At 40.7% G+C, this 17,626-nt stretch overlaps 2 protein-coding genes across 4 annotated transcripts; one reads left to right on the forward strand and one right to left on the reverse strand.

Moving 5' to 3' along the window:
- Positions 1-3,475: 3,475 nt before the first annotated feature.
- Positions 3,476-11,719, forward strand: hps1 (HPS1 biogenesis of lysosomal organelles complex 3 subunit 1). The gene is made up of 18 exons (XM_058059113.1): positions 3,476-3,624; positions 4,092-4,255; positions 4,329-4,463; positions 5,049-5,191; positions 5,272-5,380; positions 5,719-5,879; positions 5,963-6,065; positions 6,144-6,222; positions 6,567-6,622; positions 6,730-6,897; positions 6,977-7,156; positions 7,814-7,890; positions 7,961-8,098; positions 8,174-8,238; positions 8,334-8,479; positions 9,829-9,942; positions 10,011-10,093; positions 11,019-11,719. Exons 2-18 carry the CDS (start codon positions 4,139-4,141, stop codon positions 11,179-11,181), a joined length of 2,037 nt encoding a protein of 678 aa, XP_057915096.1. The 5' UTR covers positions 3,476-3,624; positions 4,092-4,138; the 3' UTR covers positions 11,182-11,719.
- Positions 10,960-16,443, reverse strand: st3gal7 (ST3 beta-galactoside alpha-2,3-sialyltransferase 7). 3 transcript variants are annotated; one of them, XM_058059116.1, is made up of 8 exons: positions 16,354-16,432; positions 16,078-16,246; positions 15,820-15,940; positions 15,403-15,746; positions 13,897-14,083; positions 13,683-13,823; positions 13,400-13,549; positions 10,960-12,046 (listed from the first exon to the last, which is right to left on the reverse strand). In XM_058059116.1, the coding sequence occupies exons 2-8, from the start codon at positions 16,221-16,223 to the stop codon at positions 11,960-11,962; spliced, it is 1,176 nt and encodes a 391-aa protein (XP_057915099.1). In that variant the 5' UTR covers positions 16,224-16,246; positions 16,354-16,432; the 3' UTR covers positions 10,960-11,959. The 3 variants fall into 3 exon arrangements, with proteins under 3 accessions (XP_057915099.1, XP_057915098.1, XP_057915097.1); XM_058059115.1 differs by having other exon boundaries at positions 10,961-12,046; positions 16,078-16,228; positions 16,354-16,443; XM_058059114.1 differs by having other exon boundaries at positions 10,961-12,046; positions 16,078-16,234; positions 16,354-16,404.
- Positions 16,444-17,626: the final 1,183 nt, after the last annotated feature.

A 17,626-nucleotide genomic window follows, 5' to 3' on the forward strand; every position in this document is an offset into this window, starting at 1 on the left:
CGCATGCATGGGGAGAACATGCAAACTCCACACAGAGATGGCCGAGGGTGGGAATTGAACCCTGGTCTCCTAGCTGTAACCAAGACATGAGAAGCAAATTTGATGGTAACTTATTGTTTTTAGTGTATTTTATAGCTGATTTAAAACATGGGTGAAAACCGACTCGTTAACATAAGAGATGATACCAGAAAGCTAAGTTTTAATGATCTTTGTGAGTATTTTTTCATTTCTAACAGACCAGCGTTGCACCACTGACTGATTGTGTTGACTCCACACAACGAAAGCTGCATATACAACATGTTAACAGTAAAACCACAACAGTATGGTATTTTATTTTGAAAATCCCATGAGAAAACACAGAATGTCCACATGTAACAGGTCTGAAACGAGCTGCGCTTTCTCAAGAAAATTGTTTGTGATCGTGTGTCAACGTTAATTTGGAGTGCTGGCGGCTGATATGTTTGATCCGAGTGTGTGCACAGCGGGTACCTGTGATTACAACCCAAATCTATTTTTAGAACATAAAAGCAATTCCTCAACTATTTCAATTGAACTTAACTTGATTCTTATGTCTCCTAATTATAACAAGGTTTATCTGAAGCCATTTTCTTATGGAGTATTTTCTTTTAAAGGCAGACAAAGGATCCAAATCTGTTTATTTATTCATTCATTTTCTACCGCTTTTCCTCATGAGGGTCGCGGGGGTGCTGGAGCCTATCCCAGCTGTCTTCGGGCATGAGGCAGGGTACACCCTGGACTGGTTGCCAGCCAATCACAGGGCACATATAGACAAACAACCATTCACACTCACATTCATACCTATGGACAATTTGGAGTCGCCAATTAACCTAGCATGTTTTTGGAATGTGGGAGGAAACCGGAGTACCCGGAGAAAACCCACGCATGCACGGGGAGAACATGCAAACTCCACACAGAGATGGCCGAGGGTGGAATTGAACCCTGGTCTCCTAGCTGTGAGGTCTGCGCGCTAACCACTAGATCGCCGTGCCGCCCCCCATCTGTTTAATTTTTTTTTTTTAAATGACATTACATACATTCTATGTTCAACATTGTTAGAGCCCTCTATATAGGAAGTAACACCCCTACATTCACCTGATATGTAAATATTGTGATGTAAATTTCCTCAATGTAGGATTTATTTAAAAATTTAATATATTTGTAGTTAGAGAAAAGAAAATCTGTTTATGACATATTACATACATTCTACGTTTAACATTGATAGAGCCCTCTACACAGGAAGTAACACCCCTACAGTCACCTGATATGTAAATATCGTGATAAATATCACAATGTACATTTCCTCAATGTAGATTTTCTCACTCAAAAATTGAATATTTTGTTTGAGTAGAGCCCTCTATACAGGAAGTAACACCCCTATATTCACCTGATATGTAAATACCATGATGTAAATTTCCTCAATGTAGGATTTCTTATTTAAAAAATGACTAATTTTGTAGTTAGAGGATAGCACATCTATTTGTAACCTTCTAAATATGTTTTTCTTTTAACATTAGAGCCCCCTGCACAGGAAGTAACAGCCCTATATTTACCTTTATACCCTCTTTCTTAATATAGTAGACACAATCAGAGAAAATAAGACATTTTTGCTACAGGTACTCTTGCAGACTGTAGGCCCAGCTGGTTCAGGATCATTGGTTTGTTCTTCCCAAAAGATGCCAAAAATAGAAACGGAAAAAAAACGCCAAGATTGACATTAGCTTCTTTGTAATGAACGTCCGTGTCCGCCGCCTCACCTCCTCGCTTTAAGCATCGTACTTGGCTCCCGTGCCAACGTACGTGTTAAAAAAAGAAAGAAACAAAAAAGAAAAAGAAAGAGAAAGAAAAAAGAAACAAAAAAGAAAAGAAAAAAAAGGAGAAAAAAAATACAAATTTTTCAAACAATTTGGGTAATTCTTACAAACTAAGGATGTAATACACAATAATCGGTTGACTTGCCACGACATTAAGCAGCAATTCAAGGTTCAATTCAACATCCGCTTGTTATCCGGATTGAATTATGTTCATGTAAAGCACAGAATAACAACATGGCGTCCTGCGACTAGTCAAATAGTGTTGGCCTCTTTGCGTGACAGCACCTCCATATTGGAAGAAGCATGTCATCCAGCTCGGCCTCCCCACTGTTTATACTCTCTGATCAGCTTTGAGATGAGCAAGGACCCCTCCGCCCTCTTAGCTAAGTCTGAGGATTTCTCCGTGTTTACTCAATATATACAGGAGTCAGCATAAATAAGACTTCCCTCGGAGTTGGATTCCCAGAACCCCTGACGGAGCCGATTACGACGCTGACCCAAACCTGCAACTCATGGCACTCACGGACCATTTTAAACCCAGCAAGGTTAATGAAACGTAAATGTTTACTCCGCTGAAGGCTTATTTGCCTTGTTCAAAAGCGCCAAGCATACATTCCGCACTAAATGTTTTGATAAAAGACAGATTTTTGTAAGCCTGTAAAATGAGAACAAACTAAGAAAGCCATGCTGTGTTGAGACCTTCTTCATAATCACAATGTTGGAGCTTTTCATTTGTGATTTGTTGTGACAATTTCCTCCCACTACAGAATCCAAAATATTATTACATTAAAAAAAAAAAAGGCTGCCGATGTAATACCAAAAGCAGCAGGTGGCACCATAACCACAAAATATGTGTGGTTTTATTTTTAAATAACCACAAACCTCAACAAAGCATTTTTTCCAGAAAAGGCATCATAAACTCATCAAAATAAATGAATAAATAAAAACTTGCTCACATGAAAACACATTTTTTAAGCTAATAAAAAGCATTAAAGTCATTTCTGGAATGTTTCATTCATTCATTTTCTACCGCTTTTTCCTCACGAGGTTCACGAGGGTGCTGGAGCCTATCCCAGCTGTCTTCAGGTGAGAGGCGGGGTACACCCTGGACTGGTGGCCAGCCAATCACAGGGCACATATAGACAAACAACCATTCACACTCACATTCATACCTATGGACAATTTGGAGTCGCCAATTAACCTAGCATGTTTTTGGAATGTGGGAGGAAACCGGAGTACCCGGAGAAAACCCACGCATGCACGGGTAGAACATGCAAACTCCACACAGAGATGGCCGAGTGTGGAATTGAACCCTGGTCTCCTAGCTGTGAGGTCTGTGGTCTAACCACTTTTCCACCGTGCCACCGGAATGTTTCATTTGATTTGAAAATACATCCAAGTTGCATTGGAATACTTCACACATTACAACTGCAGCTTATAGAAACATTAATGCTTTAATTCTCCAAATCATGTTGACATTCCTGAAAAGTCAAAGTATTGTGCAGCCACTGGTCAGGTGCTACACTGAAGGCAGCACATGACTCAATTCCACAACTTAAGAAGCCATTGAAAGAATCCCTCTCATTCAAGTGAGCGTGTTTCTTCTGTGTGCGCATGAATACTGCCTGACCTTTTTTTTTTGTGGTCACATGACGCGGAAAAACGTGATGCGGCTGAAATGCGGAAGGAAGAGCCTATCAAATATGTACACAAACTATTTGGAGCGTAAGGAGAAGCAAAAGGCAGCATATGGATATATTTTATTGTCACCAACAGGACTTTAAGACACAAAGTAAGTTTTGACGTCGTAATGTTTATTTTGCGCCAATGGAAAGTTTGATTTTGACGCGCTAACGTATTCTAGTGCGTTAAAGTTACGATCGAATCAGGAAGTAAAAATAGATTCATCATTTATATTGTAAAATATTGTATTTAATGACTTATTTAGCCTGTTATGATACTTAACTATAAACTATAGACGTTACTCTACACTGAAAGAATTATGTGTACTGTTTTTGCTATATTGATATTGGTATCGAACCGCTACCACTAATAGACACTTCATTAGGTACACCTGCACATTGTGTACATATCACCTTGCTGTTATTATTGTGATCCCCACAGAAAATGCCTATTGATTCAGTTTCTAACAGTCAAAATGTTTAAGTCACCACAGTTTTGGAAGCTATTGTATGTGTTGTTTTCAGCATTGCTATTTTTCCCCTTTAAAATATATATATTTTTGTTCATATATTGCAGCAAAATGCAGGTAGTATTGTCATAAAAGAGAACACCAGAGTGTCCAAATGAAGGCCTTGCTCATCAGCACTGAGAGTGCCGAGGTCCTCTTCCACTGGACCGACCCGGAGTTCCAGCAAAACATCCAGGAGCAATATGGGGCATCTCAGGAAGAAGGCCACGGGGTGAGAGTCATTTGGTATATTTCTCTGCTATATAAAAGGCGATTTTAATAATATTTGCTGTATTATTTTAAAGTTGCCAGCCTTTGAAGACAGTATCAGCACCTTGTTTGCACCCATCATCATCTCCTGCAGCTCCATGGTGGACAGGCTAGGCGACAGCTACACTTGCTTCACCACCGAGAACAACCACATCTATGTGCTCCACCAGGTAGGAACACACTTAAGCCATGAGGTCACACATTTAAAGCCTTATTGTAATAAGGTCAGCCTTGGTCATGTGACCAAGCCAGGTGTTGCAGCTCATCATGTCTATCCTATGCTATTTTTTGATTAAACATAAATGCATCCCCGGCTGCACGGTGAACGAGTGGTTAGCACGCAGGCCTCACAACTAGGAGACCTGAGTTCAATCCCACCTTCAGCCATGTCTGTGTGGAGTTTGCATGTTCTCCCCGTACATGCGTGGGTTTTCTCCGGGTACTCCGGTTTCCTCCCACATTCCAAAAACATGCTAGGTTAATTGGCGACTCCAAATTGTCCATAGGTATGAATGTGAGTGTGAATGGTTGTTTGTCTATATGTGCCCTGTGATTGGCTGGTGACCAGTCCAGGGTGTACCCCGCCTTTCACCCGAAGACAGCTGGGACGACCCTCGTGAGAATAAGCAGTAGAAAATGAATGAATGAATAAATACATTATTATTATGTTATTATAATAAATACATACTATTTTTGATCAAGTTAGATCTAGGTTGTTCTATTTCAGAGTCTCACATTTTGGTGTCCCCCTTCAGTTTGACGAGTGTCTCTACATTGCTGTGAATGGAGACGGTGAGGAGGACGAAGACGATCTGAGGAGGAAGATCTACGTTATAAAGAAGATGATCGAAGTGCTTTTCGGCATGGTCACCCTAAGTGGCAGCCTGCTGAGGAGAGAGTAAGACCCGACAACAACATGTGCTGTTTGTTGACGTGTGCAACTTGACATGTGAATGTGTGGCTTGGGTTGATGTCCAGGTTGCGTCCTCAAGACACGGAGCAAAGAGCTCAACTGTGGAAACATCTACAGGGCCTGCTGGACACCTACAGCTATCTCAGAGGGAATGACCAAAGCTTCCTCGTGGAGGTAGTCCAAACTTCTTTCTGTTACTGTGCTTAGCTAGCGTTGTTTGTGTATTATTTACACATATACCAAGTTAATTTTTATTATTAATTTTCCAAATTAACTCTTCCAGGCTTCATATATATGAATGGTTTCTTGCTACAGTGCATGTTAATGCAGTACCGTTTAGTTTCAACCACTAGATGGCAGCAACAACTATTTTTCGCGTGTTTTAAGGATGTTCTTGAACTGTTTCATACATATAAAATGGCAGTATGTATAATTTAATCACACAAAACGCCACACCTTGTGAATAAATACATACAATAAATGATATTACTTGTCGACACTTTCCCTATGAGGCGGTGGAGAGGCTGATCCACCCCACGCTGTGCGAGCAGTGCATTGAGTTCCTAGAGCGGCGTTTAGTCCAGCAGCTTAACAACAGTGTGGAGCGAGCTGGAGAGGAGGTGCAGCATGCCTTCATTTTGGTGCACACCAAATTATTGGCCTTTTATTCCAGGTACAGCTTCTAAATGTAGTTCCTAGTTTGCTTTTGTGTCTTCTCATACCACAGCTGTTTTTTTTGTTGTTTTTTGTCTGCAGTCGCAGTGCAAGCACACTTGCCACTTCAGACCTTTTGGCCCTCATCATCATGGCACAGAATATGTATCCTAGCAACATGGACATAGATGACCGTGGATCTGAAGTGAGGGCGCCAATAGTCACGCTTTCTTCAAAATCATTTGTTGATTTAATAACGTTACTTTTATCTTTTAATGTGAAGGATGTGGAAAGTACAAGTGGTTCTGGTCCAGAGAGTTTTTATACGCCCCAACCTTCACCTACAAACTCCAGCAGTTCGGGTAAGTTTGGAGGGGGTGGAATTTAGAAAAAAAAGGAAAATATTTTATTGTTTATCATTTGTCTCAAGCTATGATCGCAGCATTTTATCACACCTTTTCCCTTATATGGAAAATATTAACCTTATTTAGTTGAACAGGTAACCAAATATTCCAAACCAAAACAAAAAAATAAAATAAAAAATGTAAAAAACATTTAAAAAATGTATATATATATTTTCTGGGGAAAAATGTAACATATTTTAGTGCCCACTGTGATAAATTAAAAGTGTTACTTTGTAAAAACACATATAAAGCTGCAAATGTGCTTCCAATTATTCTATTCAATTATTATCTGTCTGTGGCAGAAAAACAAGTGAGAGAAGAAGCTTCTGTATTTGAGTTTGTGGATCCAGACATTCAGGTGTGTATTCATATATCATATGATTTATTACCATGATAAATACTCAAATATACCCACTTGGCAACATGAAGCAGTTTGTGTGTGAAGTGACGGAAATGTGTGTTCAGATGGCAGAAGACAGCCTGCACACTCTGGACGTTCCTCCCCCTGACCCCTCCACCCCCCGAAGGGTGTTTTTAGAAGTGGCCCACAAGGAAGGACTGTATCCCATGATGCCCCACTCCATGTACTGCCTACCACTGTGGCCTGGCATCACACTGGTGTTGCTCACTAAGGTGATACACATCTCCATCCCTCCCTTTTACTACATGCAGTCAGTCTAAACGTGTGTCTCGTTGTAATGAACCCAACCAGATTCCCACCAGTGCCGTGGCCGTGTCTGTGTATATGTTCCTGGAGGCCTTTGCCAAGCTGGAGAAGCGTTTAAGCGAAGGACAGGAAGGATCCTCCGCCACCAGGAGCCAGCCAACAATACATGACATTAGAAGCAAACTGGACAAGTTCATCAAAGCTCTCGGCTCCAGTGAGATTCAAGTACGTCAACAGTGTTCATATAGTGTTGTTACATGTGCATATTTATTTTTCAGTGTTTTTAATTTGTGTGTACATCACTTATCCAAACTGAACAGGATAGCCACCATGATTTGAATTGCAAAAGTATCATAAGACATTGGATTGATAGTAATATTCATACAACAAGTACACTCTCTTCAATACATAGATGTACAGTATGCTTACACAATGTCAAAACAGCAGCGGCCAATAAAAATACCAAATTACTCATCTTCTAAAATCTGAAAAATTGTCAAAAATATCAATTCTGTATTGTTTACACTACAACTGGTTTATGCTCTAATCACCAAATGAACTACAAAAACTACAAATTGGTGTGAATTAAACTCCTGAAATCATGTACTGTAGCTTTGGCACAACCTTAAAATGTACTCAGATGATAGTAAAGTCTGATGGTACAACAATTATTATATAATGCATGCAATTTTAGCAAAGCATTGATAATAATGTGACAAATATGGACAATTTATTATTATGACTGTATATTTAGTATGTAATCAATTATTATAGTTGTTGTTTTTGTTAGTATTACTCATAGAAGAAATACACAGGGATGTAGAAAACAGTGCTTTTTTAAAATATATGTTTTTTTGTTGTTGTTTTTTTTTTTGCATTTAGTCTGCACAGTTACAAAATGTCTGGAGCGAGTTCAAGTACCGAGCCTTTGCCCGAGGCGGACCTGGCTTCAACAAAGAGTGAGTGTCTTTATGCCACCTGTCGGTGCAGTCCGGTGATTTATTTATTTTTTTTATGTTTTTCTTGCAGTCTCATCCCGTGGTGTAAGAACATGAAGACCCAACTATGCACCATTTACCGCCAGTGTTTCCTTAGTGATTCCGCACCCGCTGATGCTGCTCGGAGGCTCTCACCTGGTCTGCAGGAGCGAGCCCAGGCCATGTTGCAGTGTGTATAACTCTGATATTTGTTTTCTGGAGAGGAACTTCATTCTATACTCCTCACTGCTTCTGCCTCTCGTAGGGAGAAGCTGATAGACTGGAAAGACTTTCTACTTGTGAAAAGCAAGCGAAATATCACCATGGTGTCATATCCTGTCATGGGAACAATCTCACCTTTACTGTTACTGAGTGCGTCACATGATGTCCTCTATGTCCTTTAAACCTTGACCCACTTCATCCTACATACCTGGAAGACTTCCCAGGCCTCATCCACTTCATATGCGTGGACAGATCCACCGGCCAGATGATTGCTCCTTCACTCAGCGTCACGGAGCGTACAACATCAGAGCTGGGCAAAGGAGCTGTGGCTCAGTTTATTAAAAGCAAGGTGAGGCATCTACATTATGTACTACATCAGGTACACTCCATCACAGTCATTGAAACAACTATTATGTCTTTGGAATCAGCCATTGGGGTTGAAAAAAGAACGTATAAATGCATCTTTGGTATTGTAAGTGTGTGAAAGTGGAAAGGAAAATGAAGCTAACATTGAATATATTGCACAACACAACCAATGTTGTAATTGCAGCAAACTGCTCATCTAGCATTAACACCCATGAGTTCTTTGTAAACAACTGTACAGCAAGTGTAACACACATGCACACCAACAGCTGAGAAGCAGTATTTTAAAGCGCATGCAGAGGTAGATAAAGCTGTTCATGATGCAGTACTGCAAATGTAACTTCTACCATTTTTTTAGGCTTTAGGACCTCCCAGCAGTGATTAGCTTTAGATGGTGTAGACCAGGGGTCTCAAACTCCCAGAAATGACTGCTTAAATTGTTTATTTATTTTTTTTATTTTAAGATATTTAAGATAAAATTAAGAGAACAGTAAAAAACTGATTTTTTTTTTCAGTTTTTAATAATTTTTTTTATTTTTTTGAAAACCTCCAGCCCCTGGAGCTAGGGTGTGGATGAGGCTGGGCCGCATCAGGTTTTCAAAAAAATTAAAAAATTATTAAAAAACGAAAAAAAAAATCATTTTTTTACTGTTCTCAAATATCTTAATTTTATCTTAAATATCTTAAAATAAAAAAATTAAATAAACAATTCAAGCAGTCATTTCTGGGTTCATGATACCCTATAGCAGCCATATCAAACTAACATTAAATTTTCATATCAAGGCAGGGGCCTCAAACTAGCGTCCAGTGGGCCGCATTTGGCCTGTGGGCCGCCAGTTTGAGACCCCTGGTGTAGACCATTCATTCATTTTCTACCGCTTATCCTCACAAGGGTCGTGGGGGTGCTGGAGCCTATCCCAGCTGTCTTCGGGCGAGAGACGGGGTACACCCTGGACTGGTCGCCAGCCAATCACAGGGCACATATAGACAAACAACCATTCACACTCACATTCATACCTATGGACAATTTGGAGTCACCAATCAACCTAGCATGTTTTTGGAATGTGGGAGGAAACCGGAGTCCCCGGAGAAAACCCACGCATGCACGGGGAGAACATGCAAACTCCACACAGAGATGGCCGAGGGTGGAATTGAACTTGGGTCTCCAAGCTGCGAGGCCTGTGTGCTAACCACTTGTTCACCGTGCAGCCAGGGATGCATTTCTCGTGGCCAATTAACCTAGCATGCACACAGCAACTATAGGAGACTGGACAGTTCATTCAATTGAGCCGGTAATTTAGCATTTACTGTATATTTGTATTTATTGCATTGAAGGTGTGGAGGCTTGTGAGCACGGCGCGGCGCTATCTCCAAAAAGGTTATTCCACCGTCACGCTGCGAGATGGAGACTTCTATTTCTGCTACTTCCTCTGGTTTGAAAACGAAACTGTACGTTTCCCAGATGTTTGACTTTGCCTTCAAAAGCAAGTCGTAAATAATAATCGTAATCTATTCAGGGCTACAAGTTGGAGGCGGTGGAAATGCCTGTCCTACCTGATGACTCCGCCCCCATTGGGATGATCGCCTGGGACTACTACAGGTAACATATTATATTTTTCACATTTATTTGCTTGACACACGAGTTAATTAGAAGGAGGCCTTTATTTGTAAGAGTACATTTGTATAATATGAAATAATACATTTCAAACATTATATTTAATTAAAGTAATATCCATGTATATTGCAATATTGGACAGGAGGGGTCTTTTTTTCCTAGCTAGTCATCCATCCAGTTTTTATTCTGCTAGTACTCACTAGAGGTATGCTGAGTAACCAGAGTGGTTTTGTTTTGATTTTCATATAATAATAGTTAATTAATTAATTAATGATCACTGTTTCATGGTTGACTAGGGCTTATTATTAGTCAAAAATTTTGAAAGACAGTTTATATGTAGTATTCTGGTCACTATGTGTCAGACATGACCATTGCCTTTCACGCTGCGTGGGGACCGGCTCTTGAGGAGCCGAGGCAGGGCTCAGATTAAGTGCATAAAAAGGTTCTCCTTTTTTCTGTGTGGAAGTGGTAATTTTTTGTCACATTTGCCGACTTTGCCACGCTCTTTGAAACACTTAAGTTTAGAATAAGTAAATTGGAGAGACTAACTACTTAGCTTGCTATGCACTAGCATAGCCATAGCTTGAGCAATGCGATGTAAACAAAAAATAATAGTGTGTAAAAGTGACTATAGGGGTGTTATTTCATGTGTGCAAGCTCTAATAATGTTAAAGCCCGTATTTAAAAAGTCATAAACTTGTTCAATGATAAAACTACAAAAATATTACATTTATTAATAATGACTCATATATAGTCCCGGTTCCCACTGATGCCCAACCCTACCCCGTTGTGTCCGTTTGACCTGCGACACTACTTGAACTACAGTAAACGTTCCTTATTCAAATGGACGGCTCCATAAAGAGGAGGCAGACAATGCTGAAGAGAGTGTGGTGTGTGTGTTCCCTCGTAGGAAGCTGCTGCGCTATTACAGTAAGAGCCACCAGGGCGAGGTGGTGAAGTGTTATGAGCTGCTGACAGTCCACCTGGGCGTCATCCCCACTGAGATCATCCTGCAGCACTGCAGACAACTGGCCAGCAAGCTGTGGGAACCCTCTCGTAATCCACTCCTATAGATACTTATAGAATAGTTTTATTCACAATTTCTTATTTATTTTTGTAATTTTATATCAGCCACCAACTGGTTATGTGACTAATATCACAAAAAATGTTAGTCCTATATAACTGAAACATGTAGTACACATCTCCCACAACACTTATCCAATGAAATGTATAAACAAACATCATGCTATTTAACAATATGTTCATTCTGTCACAATATTTCACAAGATTAAAATGTGTAAAGGTTTCTTGTTCAGAAAAAAATGTTGCGAAATCGCAAATAAATAAATTAATCACATTATAAGTGAAAATGAACAGACAGGAAGAGAGTTCACTCGTTGCAGTGGTTCAGTCATACAACTGCTTTGTCTCTGTTGGGGGGAGGCGGGGGCGTTCGCACACATACACACAGTGCACACACACATTGCAGCAATGCAATGTAATGTACTAGAAATCATCAGGAACAAAACATGATTGCAAAGTCAAATGCTGGAGCCTTGTATGGGACTATTAATAATAATAATAGATACATTATATGGACTGATAATGTAACTTCCTGTCAAATGTATCCAGTACACTCACAATCTTGTTAAATTCACTTATTTCTCTATCAGACCCTGAGGATGTTGTGTTTTAAAGGTCGGTCTTGCTGCTTCTCAGCAGCTGCCTGGGCACAATTCCACTAACTATGTAGGACATCAGCATCACCGCAGGTTGACTCCCAAGAAGAGACAGTAGAGGAGGATGGAGGAGGATGCACGTGGAGTTCATATTATTGTCAGCCTGTCCGCATCACAGCGCTCCCGTCAGGTCAGTCACAGCTCCTGCAGCCACCAGCTCCCTCAGGAAGAGCTTCTCAGCGCTCACGTCATGAACCACCTGCAGGTACGAGAATAGAGCATAGAGCGAACGATCAGCAATAATTGAGCTCTTGTATAGCAACCTCTTATTGCACTTGCATGGTCTCACGTGATTTATTCACTAAGAAATTCTGTACAATGTTTTAAAGTCCTCCATCTGCTAAACATTTTAACGGGTTGATGTTTTTCCAGGTCAAAAACGGGAGCGGGGCGGCATGGCGGTCGAGTGGTTAGCGCACAGACCTCACAGCTAGGAGGACCAGGGTTCGATTCCACCCTCGGCCATCTCTGTGTGGAGTTTGCATGTTCTCCCCGTGCATGCGTGGGTTTTCTCTGGGTACTCCGGTTTCACCCCCACATTCCAAAAACATGCTAGGTTAATTAGCGACTCCAAATTGTCTATAGGTATGAATGTGAGTGTGAATGGTTGTTTGTCTATATGTGCCCTGTGATTGGCTGGCGACCAGTCCAGGGTGTACCCCGCCTCTCGCCCGAAGACAACTGGGATAGGCTCCAGCTACCCCGCGACCCTCGTGAGGATAAACGGTAGAAAATGAATGAATGGTCTACACCAGGGGTCTCAAACTGGCGGCCCACAGGCCAAATGCGGCCCACTGGACGCTAATTTGAGGCCCCCGCCTTGATATGAAAATTTTATTAGTTTGATATGGCTGCTGTATGGTATCATGAACCCAGAAATGACTGCTTAAATTGTTTATTTATTTTTTATTTTAAGATATTTAAGATAAAATTAAGATATTTGAGAACAGTAAAAAATGATTTTTTTTTTCAGTTTTTAATAATTTTTTAATTTTTTTGAAAACCTGATGCGGCCCAGCCTCATCCAGACCCTAGCTCCAGGGGCCCCTGGGCCGGTTTCCTCCTACATTCCAAAAACATGCTAGGTTAATTGGCGACTCCAAATTGTCCATAGGTATGAATGTGAGTGTGAATGGTTGTTTGTCTATATGTGCCCTGTGATTGGCTGGCGACCAGTCCAGGGTGTACCCCGCCTCTCGCCCCAAGACAGCTGGGATAGGCTCCAGCACCCCCGCGACCCTCGTGAGGAAAAAGCGGTAGAAAATGAATGAATGAAAAACGGGGGCAACTATTCCTCATTATGCGTCAATTTTATGAGTTTATGAGAAAAAATATTGAATCTGCATCAACACTTAATGACTTAAGTTTTTTTAAGGACCTTCACCTTTTAATGACCTCCCAAAAAACTGAAAATATGTAACGCTCCACCAAAGTTTAATGACTTGAAGGCAACATGCTGAGAAATATTAATCCATTGTATAACCCTTTTAACTCACTGTGATAAAAAAAAAGCAAGCTCCTTGGGGGAGGTAATACTCATACATGGTCTTACCTGAGCCTTCATGGCGGCCATATGTATGGTCTCATAGTAGTGAAGTGGAGAGTGAGGGTGCTGCATGTCGTAGCCGAAGCCTGCCAAGCTGACATGGTCACACAACTGCAGAGCCATCACCACAGCGCTAGCACCCAGTGTGGGCACCATCTATACAAACACACACACAATCTATACCTTCTCTGACAGTAGTATGCAAACACAGCACGTAGGCTCTATACTTATTCATGTACAATAGTATACTATAGTATACTAGTGTATATCCATGTCAAACTATACACACATTTCCTTGTTTCTGAGAGTATTTCTGTAGGACTTCTCCAGTCTTGCGAATAATCTCTGGATGGAGGATCCTGAAGTTCTCCGGTCTCAAAGGAATATCATCCACCACTTCCTTCCAGAACCACAGTTTGGACCACAAGCTCTATGAAACACACAAGGTCAAGCCCACCCCTGAGTGATGATGTCATTGAAAGCAATCACTGTTGTGGACCCACCAGAGGTTGTTTAGTGATGACAGAGGTGAGCCAGTCCAGATCCAGACTTTTAAAGACCACAAGAGCAACAATATCGGTCTTGTTGTAATCGTTAACAGAGCCGGGTGCCCCCTCTGGGTACATCAAGCGAATCGTGGTGTGAGAACCGGCGTCTCTCTCATAGCCAAGCACTGGGGCATTGTTCATCCTGGTGATAACAACCAACCAACATGGATCACTGGTCAGCTATGTCTGGTCTGAATATACGTGTTTGTCATGATAATTATGCTTGTAAAGCATTGGAAATTCACAGGTAAATTCATTACATTAATGATATTTATTAAATATATATAAACTCTAAAAAAAAAAGTGACAAGCCCTTATCCTTCCATTGAAATTAACTGGAATTTATGAGAATTTACAAGAAATGTACTTTTTTTCTGGTTTATTTAATTGTTTATTTTTTAGACGATAAAGTGTAAATAATACTATTATTTTTATATTTTTTTATTACAACTACTTTGATATAAAAATCATTCAAATTACAGTATTATTTAATGTATTTATTATAGCTGTATTTCATTCATTCATTTTCTACCGCTTTTTCCTCACGAGGTTTGCGGGGGGTGCTGGAGCCTATCCCAGCTGTCTTTGGGCGAGTGGCGGGGTACACCCTGGACTGGTCGCCAGCCAATCACAGGGCACATATAGACAAACAACCATTCACACTCACATTCATACCTATGGACAATTTGGAGTCGCCAATTAACCTAGCATGTTTTTGGAATGTGGGAGGAAACCGGAGTACCCGGAGAAAACCCACGCATGCACGGGGAGTACATGCAAACTCCACACAGAGATGGCTGAGGGCGGAATCGAACTCGGGTCTCCTAGCTGTGAGGTCTGCGCGCTAACCACTCGTCCGCCGTGCCACTCTAGATGTATTTCAATTGTGTATTTTTAAAAACTGTACCTATGTTATTAATTATTAAATTAGAAGCCACCACGGTGTAGTGGTTAGCATTCTGGACTTTGGAGCAAACACCCCGGGTTCGACTCCACTAGTAAGCATCATTGGTATTCATCAGGAAGGGCATCCGGAATATAAAGTACTCAAGCCAACATCAGTATGAAGATCATAAGATCTGCTCTGGCGACTCCGAAACCAGGAAATAGCCGAAAGAAAGAAACAAATTAATAATGGAATTACCATCACAGGATGAATACAATAAAATACATAGTTTTGCTAATTATAGATACCTATATAATAACAATTCTTTGAATTGAATGAGAAAATTCCCCCACTGTTTGACCAGTACTATATATGTACAACAATGGAGTGCCACAGGGCTCCTCGTTATGCCCGTTGTTATTTTTTCTAACTGATTATTTTTCATGTTATTATTGATAGATTTTTCAAGTGTCCATCTTGGTATCAAATACAGTACCTAACCTCGGTTAGTTCCATTAATTTGTTCCTTTTACAAGCCTATTCAGAACCTATATGAACCCAGCTGCCATACATACCTAATGATGACATCATACTGATCTATATGAGATCCAAGATGGCTCCCAAGGAGGACCCCTCCACTGCCCACCACCACACATCGCTTGCAACTTCCCCCAACCTTCCTCAAAGATAACGGCAGACCAGGCTGAGGTACAGCGGCCAGAGCCCGGTCCAGATGCTCTTTGCTCCCCCGTAGCCCGAGAGGAGGAGGCATATCCCAGCATGCACCGCTCCCATCTTTCAGCATAAACACAGGAATGTCCATGAGGCTTGAGGAGCAGGGCAGAGACTTGAGGCGCTTCACACACCAGTGAGACTGACACTGTCTTGCCAGCAGGGAGGCCGAGCGGTTCAACAAGTTCTGAAGAGGACAAAGGCAAGAAAGATTTAAAAAAAAAAGACTGGAATAGAAATGTGTGAAGGTGCGTCCATACCAGATCTTTGGGATATTGGTCATCATTCACAGGCTGTTTATGTAAGGGGAAATATGCTGGAAGAAGAATAGCAGAGTAGCATGCAACAAGAAGAACCACACTGACCACTAGGTTCTCACTCCTGTAAGACAACAACACAATATAAGCTTTATGATGAACACAGTACACATTCTGTTGATTATATTATTATCATATAAATCAATCAAACAAGTGATTAAATTATTAGATCGTGCAGATGTAGATATTTATTTTATTTACCTGCTGAGGAATACATTTTTTAAATGTGACTGTGTTGCCTGTTTATGTGCTGCAGGCATCGTTACAGCAGCTTGTGCAGCCTCCGGCAGCAACGTAGGACCATCATGTGGATCGTCTTCTACACTCAAGCGATTCAGGATCACCATGGTAACTTCACCTCAAATACACACTTATTAGAACAAGTACTTTGTCAACACCACACACACACACACATGCTCTGTGGTCATAACTGCTTAACAGCAAGTTCAAATACAAATTGTGATATAAGTGAAATACCTGCTATGTCGTCTTTCATGTAAGAGCCTGCAGCGGTACATAGTGCTAAAATGGCTGCTTCTGCCAGTTTACCTCACCATACTCTTCCTAACACGGGTTATACATTAACTAGAGGCTTGGACAATGTCAGTGAGCACTGCAGGGGGAAATTTGTTTTTTTAGACACACCTACTAAATCAACATAACCTCATTGGATGTCATGTAAAGCGACATTTGTGTGCTTTTTTTTAAATGATTTTGGCTTGTTATTCATGCTACCACACATTCATCAGGGGTCGTAGGGCATTATATACCTCCATCCCATTGACCCTGGGCACCTATAAAATATACCTCAGACTAATAACCACATACGAAAACTAAACACCAATAACAGTATTGATATATTGCCTATTGGTTATATTCTGGCCTAGGCTGTTTTATACCCAATCCAATCTAATCCAATCCACTTTATTTATATAGCACATTTTATAAACACAGTTTCCAAAGTGCTGCACAGACTAGTAAAATAAAAAGTAAAAATAAAATACAATAAATAAAGGTACAAATTGAATTTAATCCAAAACTAAAAAAATCAAATAAGAAATAAAATAGTAAAATAGATATTAAAATATTAAAAACAAGAAGCAAAGCAATAAAATATATAAAAAAATGAAACCAATTAAAATAAAAAGAAAGAACTAAAAGACACAGGACCATACGACTCATTTCGAGTTAAAAGGTTTTAAGACCAGACTTAAAGCTTTCAATGTTGGGGGCCTTTTTTACTTGGGAACGGAGAGAGTTCCATAGCTTGGGGCCAACCACAGAAAAGGCTCGGTCTCCCTTGGTCTTAAGTCTCATCTTGGGCACCACAAGTTGGAGCTGGCCCTCGGACCTCAGTGACCGCGCTGGAGGGGTCCGAGATGTATTTGGGGGCCAGCCCATTCAACGCCTTAAAAACAAACAATAAAATCTTGAAATCAATCCTAAAGCGAACAGGCAACCAATGCAGGGAGGCCAGAATTGGGGTGACATGCTCCCTCTTTTTGGTTCCTGTTAAAAGCCATGCCGCAGAGTTCTGGACTAACTAGCGGGAGAGAGACTTTTGTCTGATTCCAGATTAAAGTGCATTACAGTAGTCCAGACGACTGAAATAAAAGCGTGCATGACTTAGGTCTAAACACTAAGGTATAAACAGGTTTGGTCAAGTTTACTGTGTAAATTATGTAATACAATATTTTTCTCAACACATGCATGACTAAAGCAAAGCCTGCCTGCAGGTTCAGTGTGTGTG

This window comes from Doryrhamphus excisus, chromosome 20, assembly GCF_030265055.1.
Source record: "Doryrhamphus excisus isolate RoL2022-K1 chromosome 20, RoL_Dexc_1.0, whole genome shotgun sequence".
In the NCBI taxonomy this organism is placed as follows: domain Eukaryota; kingdom Metazoa; phylum Chordata; class Actinopteri; order Syngnathiformes; family Syngnathidae; genus Doryrhamphus; species Doryrhamphus excisus.